The sequence below is a fragment of the Helianthus annuus genome, chromosome 16 (genome assembly GCF_002127325.2).
Source record: "Helianthus annuus cultivar XRQ/B chromosome 16, HanXRQr2.0-SUNRISE, whole genome shotgun sequence".
NCBI lineage: Eukaryota > Viridiplantae > Streptophyta > Magnoliopsida > Asterales > Asteraceae > Helianthus > Helianthus annuus.
In genome coordinates this window covers 126,017,704-126,039,856 of record NC_035448.2, presented here as the reverse complement: position 1 = coordinate 126,039,856, position 22,153 = coordinate 126,017,704, and the positions used below count along the sequence as shown (strand labels likewise).

The following is a 22,153-nucleotide window of genomic DNA, read 5'->3' as shown; positions in this document are numbered from 1 at the left end:
CCAATTTCATCAAACTTTCACCCGATCAAAAACGCCCAAAATCTAAAAAAACTAAAAACACTCAAAATTAAGAACAATGTACCATCATACTGAAACTCAAAAGGGGATAATGTAAATCAATTACCTGGATGGACGAATTATTATGAAGTTCATGAGATGTTCAATCACCTGGATGGATGAATCTATGAAGTTCATAGATTTGAGGTCTGTGCTTTCTATGGTTCAGAACTTTCACAAACCATGGCTGCAAGAAGGGTTGCAGGTTTAAACTTGCCTTCCACTATTCTTGCCAAGCCATGGTCATGAATTGTGTGTAAAATTTTTTAAGTCATCATAACCAAGCCACGGACCACTACCAATTGAAACCAAAGCCACCATCATCAACCACCGTCCTGAAACCCTAAAGGGTTCCAAGACGAACACGGAACAACACAAAGGCGGACGGCGGCGAGTCTGTGCTCCCCATCATCACCATAGATACTGAAACAAAAAGCTTCAACCATGGCCACATCAAAATCAAAAAAGAAAAATTTAAAATATAAATCTACAAAAACAAATTCGATTTACCTTATCAGAAGTTTTAGATCGATATATCACTGTGACAATCTAAAGTACAAACCGAGTCACCGTCATGATCCCAATCGGAGCCGCCAGATCTCGCCATCGTAGCCTCGGATGACAAAATCATCTTCATCGATCCGAGTGACAAAGATGGTGATTCAATGACGGAATCGGCTGATAAACCCTAGAATCAGCTGAGATATATTGAAATGAGAAGAAAGAGTGAAGAAGAAAGAGAGAGTTGAGATATGATTACTTCTCACAGATGAATTAAATGCCCATTTCATCTTCCAATGCACTTTTTAAAATTCCCTCCTACAAGTGGTGAATGGGACACATAAAAAAATAAAAAAATAAAACGTATTTATGACATCAGCTTGTACAAGTGGCATACCTTAATGGAGGACATATATGTAGTTTTACATCAGCTTCTAATCTCTTCTTATAGATTACTAGCGGTAAGACCCATGTGCAAACACGGGTCGTTTCTTAGAAAACCATGCATAACACATATTGACAGAACATATAGATATGTGTAAAGATATTGTAGCAAAACATGTTATCTATTATAGCTAAAAGACAACTATAAGTAAATATAAAAGATATTTAACAAACTTAATAAAAGATGTCTAAAGGATGTCTAACAAACTTAATAAAATTCATCAGTTACATATGATTATTTCAATTCTCTTATTCAAAAAAGAGTACATATGAAAGATGTCTAACAAACTTAATAAAATTCAAATATAACTTAACTTTAACAAACATTAACTAAGAACATACGATCACCTGCCTAAACAACACACATCAAACCTCATTCAAGAATTTGTTATGCAGCAAGATGTCCTTCGCTACATGTTGTGATCTGGTTAAACATACTACTGCAAACAATGTAACAGATGCTGATTCAACAATCTCCCTATACAACAGATATATGAAAACCCTTCTTTATTACTGATTTTTATTTCTCATCAACATCTCCCTAATTTGTCCTTTGAATTGTAGTTCAAAGTCCAGGGAGAACATATCTTCTTCATCATCCCTCTCCAGTTGAAGGTCCAACAAATCTTGGAGATCGTGTGCATTCAGATTATATGCACTATCCATTTTAATCTCTTCAACACTACCATCTGATCTGATCAAAGTCAATACTTGGGTTTTTGAACATGACTTCCACTTTAATATTTTTCGATCAGTTGGTTTTCTTCGGCAAAGAATTATTGAAGATGAGTTTGGTGATCGTGGTCTGCTAACTAAATTTACAATTGATTCAGACAAATCAGATGATGAGAGAAGGTTTTTTGGAGTACCGATTTTTGGAGACAGAGCAGCAGTTGTAGGATAAACTGACTTTTGAAGAACATTTGAATGTTCAGCTCTATCTTCTTCCAGCTTTTTGTAGGTCTCAACAATTTTCAGTTTAGACCATCTGGCAATGGATCTAACTGGACCATAATCAGCAGCCACAAGCTCTGCTCTCATTCTTTTAAACTTCAATACCTCATCTGAATCCACTGTTTTGACTTTCTTCCAATTAGATTAAGTTGGCTTTATCAGAGGATCATTGTTCATTTTTGTGATTCTATCGATATGAGTTTTTCTCTTATGTGTGGAGATGATTTCTGGTGAAGGAGAATGTTTTGGTAGTGAAGATGAATGTATGGGAAATCTTTGTGACGTTGGAGGTGCTTGGATTGTGGTTGGTGTAGCAAAAATGATCATGGCAGATGTTTGAGAAACTTCTGCTGAAACAACTGGCGTCTCAGCAGCTTTTTAGTAAACATTTGATGATACTTTTGTGTTCCCAACATCTATTGACAAAATGGGTGATGATGGCGTGGAAGGTATTTTCTCCTTCTTTTGTAGTGTTTTTTTTGGAGAAGGTTGGGATTTAGGTTGAGCAGGCAATACAATTTCTGTAGGATTAGCTTTTGAATCAGGTGGCAACTTTGTCAATGAATCTTTCTCGCCCTTTTTGGCATCATTATCATCATCATCTTTCTCAAAGACTGATGTAGAAGTGGAACCAGTAAGTTCCAACAGATGTTCCTTAATGTTCATAATGTCTGCTTGTGTGTCTTTACACCTGGCATCAACCAAATTTCTAATAAATTCCAAACTGAAATTGCGGTTACTTTCAGCCAAATTCCTCTGAACTTGAAAGATGGGTTGCATAGAATTCCAAAGCTCATTGGCAATTTCCTGTCTGCTAGGTTGACTTTTAAAAAGCTCTATCATCTGCTTAATCAATTCTTTCATTTCAGCAACATCTGTTTCAATGTTAGACATTCTAACCGTCAAATCCTTATAAGTAAATTCATCACCTACTTTAATAGGATCATCTGAATTGCCACCTGTAGTGATTGTTTTTATTTTGATAATAGGAGAAGTCTCCATATCATCAGAAACAGATGCGCCTTTTTCTTCGTTCTGGGGACTTCCCAGTGAAGCAGAGATTACAGTTGTAACCTCATCAGTAGTTGCCTTCAAAGGAGTCTTAATGATGTAACCACTGTCCAACTAATCACCAATAGGTTCAACAGTTGTAGTCGCTGCTCCACTTAAACTACCACCAAGAGTTTCGTAATACTCAACGGAGATAACCTCCTCAACTGTTTGTAGAATAGAAGATTTAATTGGTTCAGACGTAGTCATTTGTTGCGATCTTCTATCAGTAATGTGTGCATTAGAGGAACTGTTTTCTTTCTGATATTCAATTGCTTCTAACAGAGGTAATATTGTTAATGGAACTTGAGCCGAGGGTCGTGGTGTAGAAAGAGTGATTGCCCTGGGAGAGGGACTTTTAAACATACTTTCATATGAAAGCTCTACTTCATGTTGTGGTGTCCCTGTACTTACAACATGATCCTTTTGTGACGATACATGAGGAGTTTGGATGGGTTGAGATCTTTCCAATAACTGTGAAGAAGTAGCAGCAGTGGTTTCAAGTGACATTTGTGTTGTCACTGCATTAACCTCTGGGATCTCATCTTCCAGAGGAACCTTTTTATTTTGTTTATTTTTGATAGACTTTTTGGATGTGATAAATTTCTTTTTGCGTTTTCCTAGTGTGTGTTTCACAATACCGGTTGTGGTGTCATGATCAGCATGAGCAGTTCGCTCAACAACAGAAGTTTGAGCAACTGATGCAGACGCATCTAAAAGAGGCTCATCTCCCTTTGTTTCAGTTGTTGAAACTTTTGACTCTTTATCCATAAGTTTAGTAAAAGTTTTACTTGTAAGACTATTTATTTGAAAAGCTACACCTTGTTCAAAATCTGTTTGTGACACTTGTTTTCGTAGGTAGAAGCTTAGAAGTCTTGGATACAACAAAAAAGCATTCCTCCGAACACCTTTTTTGAATTTTTTAACATTTTTCACATTATTCAACAAATCAGAAAATAGTGCTTTTGATAAATTATAATCAGATTTTGTTAAAATAGCATAACCCAAATACTGAATGTTCAAAGGTATCTCATTAAATGCGTTGGTCTTGGCTGAGAGACAAATTAAAAGAGTATGAAACAAAAATTTCATTGGTGGAGGGAAGTTTCGTTTGTAGATAGTAACTTCCTTTAATTGTGCATCATACCCTCTTTCAATGAACTCTGTATAAAGTTCAAATTTTTCAAACTTGTTCTTACCTGCCAAGTCGTCCAATTCAAATGTAGTGGAAATTGTAAAGGGAGAAATTCGTACCACACTTTCCCTGACCTTAGATGTGATGGCAACTGGATTATTATCTTCAGCCTCTATTTCAGCATTAAACCAAAATTGTCGGAGTGTTTCTTTATGAACCGGAGCATCAGCAGTAAGAATTGATTTGTATTTCGATGACGTTAAAAGATCAATTATTGAGTGATAGCTGGTATTTTTGCTAGTTTTCTCGAAGATGGGGAGGTAGTTGTGAGGGTTTTTGATGTTCAGAGACATGATCGGAAAAGAAGGTGATTTGGGGATGAAACAGGATTTAAATTGGAGGGTTTTTAATATGTTGGAAACTGTTTTTGAGAATTTTGAATTTGAGACTCAGTGGTAGAACCTCGATTTAGGGATGGAACGGCTTTTATATAGAGAGAAGAAGTGAATGCTGACGTGGCAGTAATTACAAATATTTGATGGCTAAGATCTGTCCACGTGAGAAGCTCTCTTGTGCCAACCGATGACAGTTGTTTGGAAACCTCTGTTGGTCGTTGGGAACAGTGTGAGTCAAACAGTCGTTAGATAAATAGAAGTTATGAGAACAGATGATAACTTTCAGCAGTTGTTTTATTTTTAACTAACATTTGCCGACGTCAGAACCTCTGTTCTCATAATGGATGACAGTCAGCAGTTTAGTAAATCAACAGTCATTAGGATAAACAGAAATTATGACAACAGACGGTAATCTTTAACAGTGGATGTATTTTTAGGCAAGCAGAAGTTTCAAAAATAGTTTTTTTTTCAATCGGTGTAACTCAACAGTCGTCATTCTAACATCTGTTATTAGCCCAACCACTGTTAGTATCAAATCCTGTGTTAAGCATTTTTAAGATTGAATATCATTTGTTGTTCGTTAACATCTGTTGACCCATAGCAAACCTTTGCATCTTTAGACATTTATTCATCAGCAGATGCTCTCTTTTGTCAGACTTTAGCTACAACACACCTTGTATAACACAAAAATATACAGTAAATCCTTCCAAAAAATTGTTGTTGATAAAAAAATTATATAATAATACTTATAGCAGACGTTATATAATAATACTTATTCATCATTAGCCCAACCACTATTTACCCATAGCAGACCTTTGCATCTTCAGACATTTATTCATCAGCAGATGCTCTCTTTTGTCAGACTTTAGCTACAACACACCTTTTATAACACAAAAATATACGGTAAATCCTTCCAAAAAATTGTTGTTGATAAAAATATTATATAATAATACTTATAGCATACGTTATATAATAATACTTATTCATCAGCAGATGCTCTCTTTTGTGTAACTTTAGCTACAACACACCTTTTATAACATTATTATATGCGGTAAATCCTTTCAATAAATTGTTGTTGATAAAAAAATTATATAATAATACTTATAGTAGACGTTATATAATAATACTTATTCATCATTAGCCCAACCACTGTTAGTATCAAATCCTCTGTTAAGCATTTTCAGATTGAATATCATCTGTTGTTCGTACACATCTGTTGACCCATAGTAGACCTTTACATCTTCAAACATTTATTTATCAGCAGATGTTCTCTTTTGTCAGACTTTAGCTACAACACAAATTTTATAACACCAAAATATACCGTAAATTCTTCCAAAAAAACTGTTATTGATAAACAAAATTATATAATAATACTTACAGCAGATGTTATATAATATACCACTGTTAGTATCAACAGTCGTTAGAATACACAGTTGTTTCATCATCAGCAAATGTTCTCTTTTGCCAAACTTTAACTACAACAGACCTTTTACAACTCGAAGTATTGACTCTCTGTAATTTGCAGGAGCACAAATTCTTCAAAAAACTGCTATTTCTGATCAAATTCTAAACATTTGTTTTATTTTTTTATCATTTGTTCACTATCAAACCAACCCTTCATACTATTAAACCTCTGTTGACTTACCAAACAGATGTTCAAACACAATTCAACATGAACATAATCTAAATCTTACTCAAACACTAAATAACTAAAAACAAAACACAACATGTTCAAACACAATTCAAGATGAAAATAATCTAAAATTTATTCATTTATTCATAACATTAAAACTAAAACTCCAATAATAATAATAACATCAAATACTGAACAATATTAATTTTCACATCTAACAATAACAGCAAGAATTAAGAAACTTTAGCGTCAACTCCATCGATTGCTGAACCTCTCGATGTATGTCCTTCAACATCGCCATGAACTCCACGTCTCTATCACTGCACTCTATATTACTGACAACACAAAGCTCACGAACAGAGGTTGAAGGCATCCGCATAAGATCTCTGGAAACCTGCTCTCTAGTGAACAGGCCAACTTGCAATCCATCAAAACATCTCTTCAACTCTTGAAGAGTAGCCCTATCTTCATACACTTGTTCCTCGATTTGCCTGATAAAACGCTGCTTGAAATCATCTGATTTTGCATTTGTGAATGATGCCATTTGAATAAACTATCTTACTCGACTTTCCTGAAATTATGATATCTTCGTATGAAACGTGATGAATAACAGGTGAAATGACTATGAGTTTATATACTGAAATTTGGTATTATGAAAACGTGTACATTTAATATAAATATATTAATTAATGTATATTTTAAAACAGTAATCTTTTAATGCAAACACCTTTCCAAACTCCATCTTTTATGGGAAAACTGTAAAATTAAATACCAAGAAACCCAAGGGACAAAATTTCGAAGTTCAAAGAACTAAAGCAGATTATCACAATTACAATTAACCTCTTGATTTACCATGTAGACGCGTTTTTAAACTCTATAAAAGACCGATGATTACTTTTGATTCAAAACATCAACAAATTGTCCTACAAATCATTTTCTGTCAAAAATTGTTCCAAATCAGAAACCAACAAAAAATCTACATGGCAAACTTGAGCTTCTACCACTGGTCAGACACCAGCAATGTTAAAACACAATTCTCCATTTGGTCACTCAAAGAACAAAGAACAGACGAAGAACTAAACAGAAAAGTCGACATAATAAATGATACTAATTACAACAAAACCAGGAACAGCATAGCATTGCTCGATGAAGTCCTCCACTCTCCTCCTTCAGAGTTCCAGAAGAATGCAGAGGAGTTTCTGACACAACTTCTAAAACAGGATCAGAAAATCTGCAACATGCTAACTTACCTGAAATTCAAAAGAGAACATGAAATCACATGGAGAAAGGCCAGAGTTTATGAAATCCTAGCAAGTGTTAACTCTAGCGTGTAATCCTTTATAAATATTTCTTTAAATTTGTATTTTTCAGTTCTGTAATAGCTCATTTTAATAATATAAACATGCATCTTAAAATATTCTAAAATTTCAGTGTCTATAAAAACTCTAACATGCAAAGGGCGAAACAGAACAGTTGTACTACATCTGACTTTTCACAATATTGCAGGAATCTATATATACTTTCTATAAAACCATGGAATTCTCCCATCGAAGAAGATATCACATGCAACTATTCACGATGTTGCAACAATGATACTGCAACATCGATATTGAAAGGTTGATGTGTGATGGGAAGCTTCATTGAAACGACAATGTTGGAACAATGATACTGGAACGATAACATGTAAACATAATCACCAAACATTCGAACAAAGAAGTGTAATCGGAGATTAGCGGCTGAATCACGAGAAAGATGCATTTGAGAGGGAGAGACACGCTCATAGATGTGAGCGGGAGAGCTTTGAATGTGGAGCCATATTATTAACCCTTATTTATAGGGTTAGAATATATGATTTGAATTTTGAATTTTGAATTTTGAATTTTGAATGTGGAGCCAGAATTTTGAATCTCAACAGATGTTTATTGGCGAGTGACATGCATTAATTAAAAATTACATATCCCCATGCATTTTAAAATTCAAATTACCCGCAATTCAAAACAGTAATCTTTTAATAGATGGGCAGTGGTTTGAGTAATGGAATGTGGGCCAGACCTTTAATACTTGAATACACAAGCAGTGGTTCGATAGAATATATATGGTTTGAATTTTGAAATTTAAATGTGGAGCCAAAATTTTGAATTTTGATTAGAGTATATATGATTAGAATATATATCTAGAGCCATAATTTTAAATTTTAAATCTAGAGCCATAATTTTGAATCATCAGTGGTAATTTTGAATCATCAGAGGTTTGAAAAGGTTTCGAGATGGGCAGTGGTTTGATGGCAATGGTTTGATGGACAGACCTTTGAAAAGATGAAAGTGGGCCAACATTGAATTTTAAAGTCCTTATATATTAGCCTTTATGATGTAATAATGACATAAGAAAAGTCTTGTTGGACGTGTGCTCTCACGCTGACACATCAGCTTTTCTTATATCACTTGGATTTCTCCTTTTATAGAAAGTATAGATATAGATGTTTGTAATGACACTTAACACTTTGACGTGCTTTTGATGAATATTTAAATTTTAGTTTTGATGTTCTTTTATTTTACATGACCAGACCCGACCCGCTATAAACCGGATTTTTTTATATAGCTAGAGGCCTAAAATATTTAAAAATATTTTGCACTCTCAGAAAAAAAATTATGGATCCGCCACTGTATACAATGTGTTTGTCGATAAAATAACTATATGAACGTATTTCAAGAAATTCTCTGGTTTCTTAATTAATAGGGAAGAAATGGATGTAACTTATTTTCTTGAGCAACGTGAAAGAAATGAAAATAATTTTATGCAAGGGAAACGTGATTAAGATTTTTTTATTGGAGCAATTTAAGGAAAAATATTCTAAAAAATTAAACTTGGTACGTTTGATAGTGTGATTACAAACTTATATTAGTGATTACTTGTACACAAAATTATATTAGTGATTACTCTTTTAATTTATTTAGAGTTAATTACACAAATGAATCATGTGGTTTACAGCTAGTTTCGCCTTTAGGTACTAACTTTTTTTTGTAACAGGTTTAGGTTTTTTTGTTTCAATTTTGTAACACCATTGGGTATTAACACCAAAAAAATGACCAAAGTACCCCTGCATTTTTTTTAAGTTCATCAATGTAACACATTTGGGTAGTAACACCTACTTTTATTTAAGTTTAAATCAATTTTACAAAATCTATTTATTTTTTTTATTTTCATCTTTTTATTATATCTCTTAATTAACATAAAATCTATTTATTTTTTTTATTTTCATATTTTTATTAAATTTCTTATTTAACATAAAATCTACTAGTTACACCAGTATTTTTTTTAAATAGATTTTTTAAATAAAATCTACTAGCTATATAATTTTATGTAAATTAAATTTCTTACTCGTTTTAATGCAATGACGTACCAAGGTTACATGCGATGATGTCGAATTAGTATTTGGTATGGAATAAGATTTCAATGATATCGAATTCTATTTCAATTATTATGCAAATTTACATTTCTGCTTTTTTTAATTCAACGACTTTTAGTCTATGGTATCAATTTTTAGTATATGCAATGGTTTTTATTATATGGTATCTTTTTTTTCAATACATCGAATTAGTATATGGTATCGAACCAGGTTACGTTTGATTTTTGGATCAATTATGGTTGGGTATGTTGCTACATCGAATTATATATATTATTATTTTTGGATCAATTAGGGCGAATCCATTGATTCTAAATAACTTTATCATATTACTACCACTTTATTCGTAAATAAAGTTAAAGAGACCTTATAATTTTGGCATCTTGCCTTGATAGTAATTTATCGGTATTTTTTTTAATTTATCTGATTGACAGAATTTTGTATGTGCAGTGCGGTGTATGATGGATTTTAATTTTTTATGTTAAAAGTAGTTGTGAAATAATAATATATATAATTCGATGTAGGGACATACCCAACCATAATTGTGAAATAATTCGATATCATTGAAATCTTATTCCATACCAAATACTAATTCGACATCATCGCACGAAACCTTGGTACGTCATTGCATTAAAACGGGTAAGAAATTTAATTTACATAAAACTATATAGCTAGTAGATTTTATTTAAAAAATATATTTAAAAAAAATACTGGTGTAACTAGTAGATTTTATGTTAAATAATAAATTTAATAAAAATATGAAAATAAAAAAAAAACAAATAGATTTTATGTTAATTAAGAGATATAATAAAAAGATGAAAATAAAAAAATAAATAGATTTTGTAAAATTGATTTAAACTTAAATAAAATTAGGTGTTAGTACCCAAATGTTTTACATTGATAAACTTAAAAAAAAATGCAGGGGTATTTTAGTCATTTTTTGGTGTTAATACCCAAAGGTGTTACAAAATTGAAACCATAGAACCTAAACCTGTTACAAAAAAAGTTAATATCTAAAGACGAAACTAGCTATAAACCACAGGACCCATTTGTGTAATTAACTCATTTATTTATTACACACTCTGCTGATAGCAAAACTATATAAGTTTATACTTCTAACTTTTTACATACATTCAACTAAGTTATAATATATTTTAAAAAAATATACACATGTTCAATCAACCAGTTTACTTATCCTATGCTTCAAGGTTTTATTTCAACTATTTTTGTTTGTAAATATTTGTTGTAGCAACTAAGGCTGTAAACAAACTGAAAATAACCTTTCATATTTGTTCGTTTAGCAATGAATTATTCATAAACGGTTCACAAAAACATATCGAACAAAAATTCTTGTTCATGTTCATTTTTTAAGGAATTGAACTTGTTCATAAACACAAATGAACATATACCACTTTAAAAAACACAATGATCTTAATCCTGAAAATCACTTTGTTAAGTACATCATATAATAACTGTAGACAATGTTATCCCCAAAACAAATGTACAAGTTTGACATGATAAGCATAAACATAGTTATACCAAAATAATGTTTCAAAAATCTAAGCTTTTAGTGACTGAACATAAACTTAAAAAAAAAAAAAAAAACAAATGACCACAAACAAACACAAAGAACATAAACAAACAAATTATCGAACTTTCACGAACATAACCAAATGAACCTACTCTATGTTCGCGTTCATCCATTCAATCAGTCGAACAAAATTCCTTCTTCATATTCGTTCAGATATTAATCAAATGAACATAAACAAACTTTTAACCAAACAGTTTACTGAACGCTTATTTACGATGTGAGAGTTTCACCACAAAAATCGTTTTTAAATCTTAAATCAACCTAAGATAAATTAAAAAAAAAATAAAAAAACTACCACTTTTTACTATAACGGATAACCTTAAAATAATAAAACTAAAATAAACACCTTCTAAGCATCGAAATAAATTAAATTTAATGCAATAAAAGATATCATCTCACTCAAGGAAGAATTAAACACTTTTCTATAAAAATAACCAAATAAATAATAAATATCCACATTTGAGTTGTGAAAACGAAAGTTGCATTCTGTGTTACATTCACACGCTATAAGTGCGCGTCGCTTCATCCTCTCTACCTACACCGTACACACTATCACACACTTGACCCTTTCTCTTTCCACACACACATTTCATTCTCTCTCTCTCTCTCACACTACAAAATCCCAACAAACCTGCCGGTCTGCTGCTCTAATTCAGCTTTCATGTCTTCCTTTTGCTCTTTCTAGATTCTGCTTCATCAAACTATTCTATTCCGGCAAACAATGGACAGGAAACAAGGGTTTTTCTCCGCTTTAAAAGACGAAGTGATACGCGGGTTATCTCCGGCGAGGTCCCGCAGGAGGCCCAAGTTGTTGACTAACGGGAGTTTGACTGGAGAGACTCTGGCGCCATTGTATGAAGGCCCGGATCAAGATGGGTCGGAGCTTGGGGAGTCCAAACGGGTCGGGTCGGGTATTGGGCTGTGGATGAAGGGGCAGCTTTCTAGGGCTCCCTCTGTTGGTGCTAAGTATAGGTCTGATTTGAGGTTGTTGCTTGGTGTTATGGGCGCACCGCTTGCTCCGGTGCATGTTAGCAGCGTTGATCCGTTTCCTCATCTTTGCATTAAGGATACTCCAATTGTAAGTTTCATTAATTGTTCATTTTTGTTTCTGTAAATAACTAATATTCTCCAGGGCACTGATTATATTTTGTAAAACTATATTATTAAAACGGGTTCGGGTCAGTCTCGCAGAGTCACAGACCCCTTTAGCTAAACAGGTTGGGTTGTCGGGCTGACGCATTCAACCCATTTATTTTTATTTTATTTTCTTTATGTTATAGATTATAAATCTTAAAAGAGAAATTCATATAAGATTTTATAATTAAATTGTATTTTTTAATTTTAATGCATGTTTGTTTGATCTTTTATTTATTTTTTATAAAAATGTAATTTTAGAGAATTGATTTGCGAAAAAAAAAAAAAAAGCAAAAAATTTCGTGAAAACGAGTTATCTTTGTGTCAACCACCCGCGAAGACGATCCGTTTAGCACTCTGAGTATACCCTAACTATATATTTTTGGTGTTTGTTTGTACTAGGAAACATCGTCTGCTCAATACATATTGCAGCAGTACACAGCTGCATCTGGAGGGCAAAAGCTACAAAACTCCATTAAAAACGCATACGCCATGGGGAAAGTGAAGATGGTAGCTTCCGAGTTCGAAACCGCTTCAAGAGTGGTGAAACACAAGCACGTTGTTGGAGCCGCAGACACGGGTGGGTTTGTTCTGTGGCAGATGAACCCGGATATGTGGTATGTTGAGCTAGCTGTCGGTGGTAGCAAGGTTCAAGCCGGCTGCAATGGAAATCTTGTTTGGAGACACACCCCTTGGCTCGGTTCACACACTGCTAAAGGCCCGGTTCGACCCCTGCGTCGTGCGCTTCAGGGTCTCGATCCTAGAACCACAGCGAGTATGTTTACGGATGCTAAGTGTGTCGGTGAGAAGAAGATTAATGGTGAAGATTGCTTTATTCTTAAACTAACCGCTAATCCGCAGACGTTAAAGGCGAGAAGTGAAGGTCCAGCTGAGATCATAAGACATGTTCTGTTTGGCTACTTTAGCCAGAAAACCGGACTCATAGTTCACATGGAAGATTCGCATTTAACCCGCATTCAAGCCACTGGTACTGACGCGGTCTACTGGGAGACCACAATTAATTCTAGTATGGATGATTATAGGTCTGTTGAAGGTGTAATGATTGCGCATTCAGGTCACTCTGTGGTCACCCTTTTTAGATTTGGTGAGATGGCAATGAGCCACACCAAGACAAGAATGGAAGAAGCATGGACCATTGAAGAGGTTGCATTCAATGTCCCAGGCTTGTCAATTGACTGTTTTATCCCTCCAGCCGACTTAAAGTCTGCGTCTTTTAGCGAAACCTCTGATTTTCCCGGGGGCGAAAGAGGGAAATCGGGTCTTGTGGTCGCTGGTCATCGAGCAAAGGTTGCAGCCTTGGGTTAAGTTCAGTTGTTTATATAACGTCATCAGTGGTAGCATACTAGTATTTGATTGATTAACACCTTGGAAGTTACGTCGTAGACGTTAGGTTATTTCAGTAATTTCACTTGGGGTTTCGCCGAGCATGATCACTTAACAGTTCTGGCCAAAGGGGGTCGGAAGCTTGGTTTTTTCTCCCTATTAGATTAAATGGAGGTTTAGTTTTAGTTCACCTTCCATAGTTTTTTAAGAGTATTGAAGGTATACACCATGGCATTTTAAAGAATTGGTGCCATGTTTGTTTCTAGTATTGTTTTACTTTGGTTGTTTGTTTAGGTTGCAGCTGGTGTTGTTGGTGTTAAAGATTAAAGATGGTTTTTTTAAATCTTTTGTTTTATGTTTTATCTTACAGTAACCAAAATGTTACTGATGTTGACAGTTTACTATATAAAAGTTTGGTTTAAAAACCAAAAGATATGAATACTGATTACTAGTTGTATAAAATATTTGGTTTAAAAACCAAGAGATATGCATACCAGTTACTAGTTAAGGGTGTTCACGGTCTGGTTTAGTCGACAAAACTATGGGCCAAACTAGTCGACAAAACTATGGGCCAAACTTCTAACTACAGTATTGGAGAACGACACCAGGTCGGCTGACTTAGGTGGGTCGGTTCGATTGGTCCGTTTTAGTGTTTTGACAATTAGTTGGTTTAAGTTTTCTTTTTTAAAATGTTCATTTTTAAATAAATATACAAGTCCGGATACTCGTTATACACATTATGGTATACTCCAAAAACCAATAAGAAAATAAATTTCGACGATTGGTTACTAGTTCTAAATGGCTGTTTGGACCATTTCACTATTGTAACCGAACTGATTCACATAAATCTCAAACCAACTGACTTATACGGTTCACTCGGTTTGAACACTAAGAGGAATAATAAGTTAATAGGATTCTTATTGGTCTTTTACTTTTGTAAAAGTTGCATGAGGTACCCTTAAGAGTTAAGATTCAGGGTCATGAGAAACTGAGAAGAGAAAACTTTTTGGTTTAGCTTTTAGAGAAACGGTCCACTACGGCCAGTGTGAGTGAGTGATTTGAAGCAAAGTGTGTTCGATACATATGATGACGACGTGACCACGGGGTTAAAGTGTTTCATTTGTTTATACAAATAGATATTCATTTACAGCTGTAAATGTCGTGTGGATCATGTCAAATTGATGACTTTGTACAATAAACAAATCCATGTGAGTGTAAAAAATATAGATAATGTTATTAAAATAAATGTATAGACCAATTTTATTTTTCTATATACAAATAGGCACCTTTGTTAACAATCATATATTTGGTTTTATTAATTTCTCATATTTTGAAGCAAAAATAATTAAATTTATTCAAGATACATAAAAATTAGAGTAAACTGCCATTTTGGTCCGTTTGGTCACTTTAAGTCAAAACTCAAATCTTTTGCATCTGGGTCCCTGTAGTTTCAGTTTTATTGTCATTTTGGTCCAAAAGTGAAATCAGATCATATTTATCTTAGAGTAAACTTCCAAAATGGTCCCTGAGGTTTGGTCACTTTTGCCACTTTAGTCCAAAACTCAAACCATTTGAATCTGGGTCTCTGTGCTTTCAATTTTGTTGCCATTTTCATCCAAACGCAAAATTTTGTCAGATTTTTCAGTTAACATCCAATTTTTTTTTTTGTCTTTTCCTCCCTTTTAATGAAGGGAAAAATTGTCAGATTTTTTAATTTGCTATAATAAAACGGTAAAAGACCATTTTGCCCTTCATTAAAAGAGGGGAAAAAGACACAAAAGCTGGATGTTAACTGTAAAAGCTGACCAGATTTTGATTTTGGATGAAAATGACAACAAAATTGAAACCACAGGGACCCAGATTTAAAAGGTTTGAGTTTTGGAATAAAGTGACAAAAGTGACCAAACCTCAGAGACCATTTTGGCAGTTTACTCTAAAAATTATAACATCTTAGAAATAAACTTTTAAGAGGAGATATCTACTAGGAGTGTTGAAAAACTGTAGCAACTTAGTCGGTTTAAGATAAGTGGTGGACCCAGTAAATATTTTTTAAGGGTGTGAACGAGGGTTTTAACCATATTTTCAAGAAGTGCGATTAGGATTTTACCTATAAAATACACTTAATTTTTTTTCAAGGTGTGCACCCGTCCACCCAGCCCTCTACCTATATCCGCCCCTGTTTAAGATTCAAACGGTTTTCCCATTCATGGGAGGCTTTGATGGTGTGCGGGGAGGACCTCCGCACAAGGCCCACGATTTCGAGGGGCATGCAATTTAAAAAAATCCGATACGTATATGTTATTTTTTTTAAATAGTAAACAAATACCACTTTCAATATAGGCCCATTTACAAATATTTTTTATGGTTTAGAATTTAGCCCACTTGGTATTAGGTTTATTAAGCCCAATACTGATTTGATCTTTTTTAAATAATAACAAAACATAACAAAAGGGCACATTTTTTCAATCTCGAACAGGGTACGTGAATTCTCAGAGACGTCCCATTTAACTTTTCCGTCGAGTTTGAAACCTGAACCGAAAAGATAAACTGAAAATATTGTCTGATGTATAAACGTAAGGGTAAAACTTACAAAAATGATATTGAAATAAGTAAGAGGGAATGGATTAAAATGATAAGGTCCCTGAAGTGTCATTGTCAGAATTATGGGGGTCCTGAATAGTTGTAAAGAATTCAAAGTCATGGTCATCCTTTAGGGATTTCGGAAGCTTAAACACTCCCCACATGCGACGCTCGCCTCACTATTTTATTATTTAGTATTTACTTACTGGTACCTACTTGTTATTAGATATTAGTTTATGCGTTGTTGATTAACGGAGAGGCGTCACATCACTCATTAACATGTTTAACATCGCGTCCCTCTGTTAATGGATTTAGTTAATAAAGAGATTGTTAATGCATTGGCGCCATGAATGGGAAATAAGGTGGTGATGATGTGGTGGGACCTATGTCGTTTCTAACCCATCACAAGTCTTTTTTTTTTTTGTTTAAACTTTGATTTACTTATTGGTATTGGATGTTTAGTTAATCCAAAACACATTGTTAATATCTTCTCACTGTAATTTGTTATAATTGCTTGAATATCATTGATACAGACAATCGTTTAAATACACATTTACAAGCAATACAAAAGGAAACAAGATCTCCTTAATACAGAGAATATTCACAAATAATATGGTCCGCTAATAGACCCCCGCAGTCGAAGCAGTAGCCGGCCGTATGCAAAGACTGGACTTGAAACGATCAAACAATAGACGTGGTAACCCCTTAGTGAAGATGTCAGCATACTGATATTCTGTTGGAACGTGCAAAACGCGAACAGCACCAAGTCGAACTTTCTCACGAACAAAGTGAATGTCAATCTCCACATGTTTGGTGCGCTGATGTTGCACCGGATTCTGAGATAAGTACATGGCTGAAATATTATCACAATAGATGATGGACGCTTGGTGAATTGGAACCTGCAACTCAAGTAAAAGATTACGAATCCATGAGATCTCGGCAGTAGTATTGGCAACCGCTCGATATTCTGCTTCAGCACTAGAGCGGGAGATGGTAGGCTGCCGTTTTGAAGACCATGAGACTAAGTTGTCACCTAGAAACACACAATACCCCGAGGTCGAACGACGCGTATCTGGGCATCCCCCCCAGTCAGCATCAGAATATGCAGTAAGTTGAGCTGATTTAGAGGGAGAAAGGTGAAGACCATGATCAGCAGTGCCCTTTAGATAGCGCAGAATGCGCTTAAGATAATTAAAATGAGGTTCTCGGGGGGCATGCATGTAGAGACATACTTGATGAACAGCATACGATATGTCAGGTCGAGTAAATGTTAGGTACTGTAGAGCACCTGCAAGGCTGCGATAAAGAGTTCCATCAGAAAGTAAATCACCTGCTGTAGCACTGAGCTTGGAGGAAGTGTCCGTCGGCGTGTTGCAGGGCTTGCAGTTATCCATCTTAGCACGAGTGAGAATGTCATGAACATAAGATCGCTGAGAGAGAAAAAGCCCGCCATTCTGATGTTTAACTTCAACACCCAAAAAATGATGTAATCTGCCAAGGTCAGACATAGCAAATTCTCTAGACATAGCTGAGATAAACTGCTGAAGAAGTGCATCCGAAGATGCTGTAAGGATGATGTCATCAACATATAGCAGAAGATAAGCCATGTCATTGCCCCGTTTATATATAAACAGAGAACTGTCTGAAGTAGAGGTTCGAAAACCACACTTAAGTATGTAGGTGGCAAACCGTTGATACCACGCCCGAGGGGCCTGCTTAAGCCCATAAAGGGATTTCTTTAATCTGCACACAAACTTTGGATTCTGCTGATTCACAAAACCTGGTGGTTGAAACATATAAACAGTTTCATGTAAGTCGCCATGTAAAAAGGCATTTTTAACATCCAGTTGGTTAATCGGCCAAGACCGAGACAACGCCAAACTCAATACTGTGCGAATAGTGGTGGGTTTAACCACGGGACTGAATGTCTCATCGCAATCAACACCAACCTGTTGAGATTTGCCATTAACTACAAGGCGAGCCTTGTAGCGTTCGAGAGACCCGTCTGCACGAAACTTGTGGCGAAATAGCCACATACACCGAATGACGTGTGCATCATGCGGCCGAGGCACAAGATCCCACGTGTTATTATCCATTAAAGCCGTGTATTCGTTTTTCATGGCATCTGACCAGTGCGGATCGGATAAGGCATCAAGGTGGGATTTAGGTACGGGTGAGATGGTGTCGACATTGAGGTTAAAAGGTGTTTTTGGTTTGGAAGTCCCGTCACGAGACCGAGTAACCATGGGGTGTCGTGGGGGAGCCGGGTTAGGTACGGATGTGTTAAAAGGGCTGGCCGAGGGTGGGTGAGGAACGGTGGGAGGAGGGTTGGCTGAGGTTGGTGGATGTTGGGCCTGAGGCATAGTCTGGGCCGTAGGCATAGGAGAAGGTATGGGCCGTGAGGTACGTCTGGAATATGTTATTGGAGGCTGAGGTGGGCGGGCAGAAGGGTGGGAGGTAGGTTGAGGGGAAGTAGGGTGGATGACAGGAGTGGGTGGGGCGGTGGGAGGTGAAGGTGCGGATATAGTAGGCATGGGCTGGGTGAAAAGTAGGGGTGAGGGTTCGGAGTCAAGGAAAGTATAGGAGGAGCGGTCAGGTTTAAAGGTTTTGGATAGGGGAAAGTCAACCTCATTGAAGGTGACATGGCGAGATAAAATAATTTTCCCAGATGAGAGGTCTAGGCATCTATAGCCACGATGATCAGCAGGATACCCAAGAAATACACAAGGGGAGGATCGAGGGGCGAGTTTGTGTGGACGGGTGTCAGATTGATTTGGAAAGCAGGCACAACCAAACACACGAAGGTGTTCATAGTCCGGGTTTTTAAGATAGAGGGCAGTAGTGGGGGTGCGAAATCCGATCGGTTTGGCAGGGAGTATGTTATGTAAGTATACTGAGGTATGGAGAGCTTCCACCCAGTAGTGAGGTGGAAGAGAGGCATGTGTGAGGAGAGACAACATGATTTCGTTAAGACGACGAATCATGCGCTCGGCAGTCCCGTTTTGTTGAGAAGTATGAGGGCACGAAAAACGAAATTGCAAACCGTGTGTGGTGGCAAATTGTTTAAAGTGAAGGTTGTCGAATTCTCCACCCATGTCACATTGAAATGTTTTTATATTTAAGTGGAATTGGGTGGAAACAAATTTATGAAATTGGGTAAATTTGGTGTACGTTTCGGACTTAAATTTTAGCGGGTATACCCATGTAAAATGAGTATAGTCATCAATAATAACCAAGTAATATTTATACCCGTTTTTGCTAAGGACAGGCGAGGTCCACAAGTCACAATGGACAATATCAAAAGGACACACAGTGCAAGATTTAGATGAAATAAAAGGCAAGCGTTTATTCTTGGCAATTTGACATGAATCACAAAAAACGGTACGAGTCTGCTTATTACATGAAATAAAATTACGGGAATTTAAATAATCTAGAACATGCATGCCGGGATGTCCTAGACGGTTGTGCCAAGGGCCTTGCAGACTTGTGGAAACAAACGCGGAAGCAGCGGGTGGTTGGAGAGCTGTGAGTGGGTACAGGTTACTGGTGCTGTCGTGCCGACTCAAAATCTTCCCACTCGGAAAATCCTTCACAGAAAAGCCAAAAGGATCAAAATCGACAGACACCCAATTATCACGGGTAAATTGGCGAACAGAAATTAAGTTTTTGACGATATTGGGTGTGTGTAAAATGTGTTTAAGTTGGAGAGGTTTTGAATTTGAGGGAAGGTCAGTATTGCCCGAACCCGCAACTGGTAAAAGATGGCCATTTCCAACAAGCACATTTTTAATGGAATTTTTACACGAGTGAGAGATCATACCTGAGTCCGCAGTGAGATGATTCGTAGCACCAGTATCCATGAACCATTGTGGGTTTTCAGGATCTAGAGCCATAGCTTGAAAGGCCTCTGCAAGTTCAGTGGGTTCCAGGGGGTTCACATCAGTCATGTGAGCCTGAGCGGAGGACTGTTCATGAGTAGTGGGCTGCTGCGGGCCGTTTGGAGACTGCATGGGCCATGGCGAGGCCCAACCCGGCTGGGTAGGGTAAGGACAAGGTGGCGGTGGTGTGGTCCAATACGGCGCGGGCCAGAAAGGTGGAGTGGGCTGATATGTTTGAGGTGGATGTTGGGCCCATGGTGACTGTCCACGAGATTGGTTCCGGTTTCCCTGACCACGAGACCCGGACCCGGACCCAGATCCTTGGCGGTATTGCTGCTGTCCAGGTTGGGCCCCGTTCTGTTGAGAGTTATAGCCATCACGTCTAGGGCCCCTACGACCCGGGTTTGAACTGAAGCGTGTTGGTCCGTCCCCGCGTCTAGGCTGATAGGTTTGATTTTGGCCATCACGACGGGGCTGTGAGTTGGGGTTCACGGCAGCCAGTGCTTCGGAAGGAGCTGGGGTGCCGTCTCTTGCAGCTTGTCGTTCTTGATCTCCGCGGAGCATCTCACAGGCTTCATTCCAAGACGGGATCTCGCGATTGATGATGGAGCCGATGGTATCATATTCCCGAGGTAGACCCCGTACCAGTTGTAAAACAAGTGATTGTTCATTCACAGGACTACCCACGTCATCCAACTGGGCAGCAAGATCACGAAGAGTCTGGCAGTATGCTTCCAAGGAAGGGCAGGCACTGAGTTTGAGATTGACAAATTTTGTCTGAAGGGCTGCACACCGAGGGCCTTTATTATTGTGAAAAATGGCTTTAACTCGGTTCCAAGCTTGTAGAGCGGTTGATTCGGATTCGAGAACCCGAAGAAGATAATCTTCAGACAAAGTGCTATAGATCCATTGCAGGACAATAGCATCAATTTTCATCCACTGAGCATGATTTGGGTCATCTTTGGGAGGTGGTTCAGAGGTGATGTGGTCCAAAACCTCATATCCACGTGCATGAAGGTGAAAAAGCTTCACCCACGCAGAATATGTGACTTTGGATCCGTCCAGCATACGAACCTTCTTCTGGATATCAGTCACAGTGTAAACCGGGTGTAAGGGAATGGGTTGATTGGTTGTGGTCGAGTCAGACTTCTCGCCTTTGTCTCCCATGGCAGGAGCGGGTACGGTCACAGGATCGAAAAGAGGAGAGAAGGGTGGCCGGCGGCAGGGTCGAAACCCTTGGATCGAAATCCAGAGAAAGAAAAAAGACGGCTGCGGTTCTAGGGTTCAGAGCGGGTGCGCTCTGATACCATGTAATTTGTTATAATTGCTTGAATATCATTGATACAGACAATCGTTTAAATACACATTTACAAGCAATACAAAAGGAAACAAGATCTCCTTAATACAGAGAATATTCACAAATAATATGGTCCGCTAATACTCACTTGTGGCCTAGTGGTAGAAGGCTTGGTGTTTCCCATGGAGTCTTAAGTTCAATTCTCACATGTGTCCTATTGGGGTGGAAAGTGGCGGAGCTTGACCAAAAGTTTTGAGGGGGCGTAAAGTGATGGGACCCAAAATTTTTTTCCTATCGTTATGTTTCGGGTCGGGTCGTGCTATCGATTCGGGTCAAGTCAAATAATAACAGTTCCAAATAAAACTAAAAAAATTCATTTATACAAAGGACCCGTTCTTAGACATAAAAATTTGTGATTAAGTTTATTGTGTAGTGGGTAACCTAGGGTTAAACAAATAAGAGTTAAAATATCTTTACAAAACTACCCATCACTTATATACAAAGTGGTAACACACTTTACTTTAATTTATATATTGTATAAATATTTAGGAAAAATAATTGGGGGGAGGCGATTCTATATATTTTTTCCTAAATATTTATACAATATATAAATTAAAGTAAAGTTTGTTACCTAGGGGGAGGCGATCCTATATAATTTTTAAAATTTCCGGACGAAAAATCGAAACCTATACACTTGTAACCGAAATATTGGGGTGGGCGGGTGCACCCCCGGGCACCAACAAACCTTCGCCCCTGG

At 36.8% G+C, this 22,153-nt stretch overlaps 2 protein-coding genes across 2 annotated transcripts; one reads left to right on the top strand and one right to left on the bottom strand.

Annotated features, from left to right (window-relative positions):
* Positions 1-11,695: 11,695 nt before the first annotated feature.
* LOC110898940 lies at positions 11,696-14,003 on the top strand. The gene is made up of 2 exons (XM_022145790.2): positions 11,696-12,241; positions 12,700-14,003. The coding sequence occupies exons 1-2, from the start codon at positions 11,885-11,887 to the stop codon at positions 13,621-13,623; spliced, it is 1,281 nt and encodes a 426-aa protein (XP_022001482.1). The 5' UTR covers positions 11,696-11,884; the 3' UTR covers positions 13,624-14,003.
* A 5,587-nt stretch (positions 14,004-19,590) lies between these two features.
* Positions 19,591-21,266, bottom strand: LOC110901469. Its single transcript, XM_022148296.1, has 2 exons — positions 20,042-21,266; positions 19,591-19,610 (listed from the first exon to the last, which is right to left on the bottom strand). The coding sequence occupies exons 1-2, from the start codon at positions 21,264-21,266 to the stop codon at positions 19,591-19,593; spliced, it is 1,245 nt and encodes a 414-aa protein (XP_022003988.1).
* Positions 21,267-22,153: the final 887 nt, after the last annotated feature.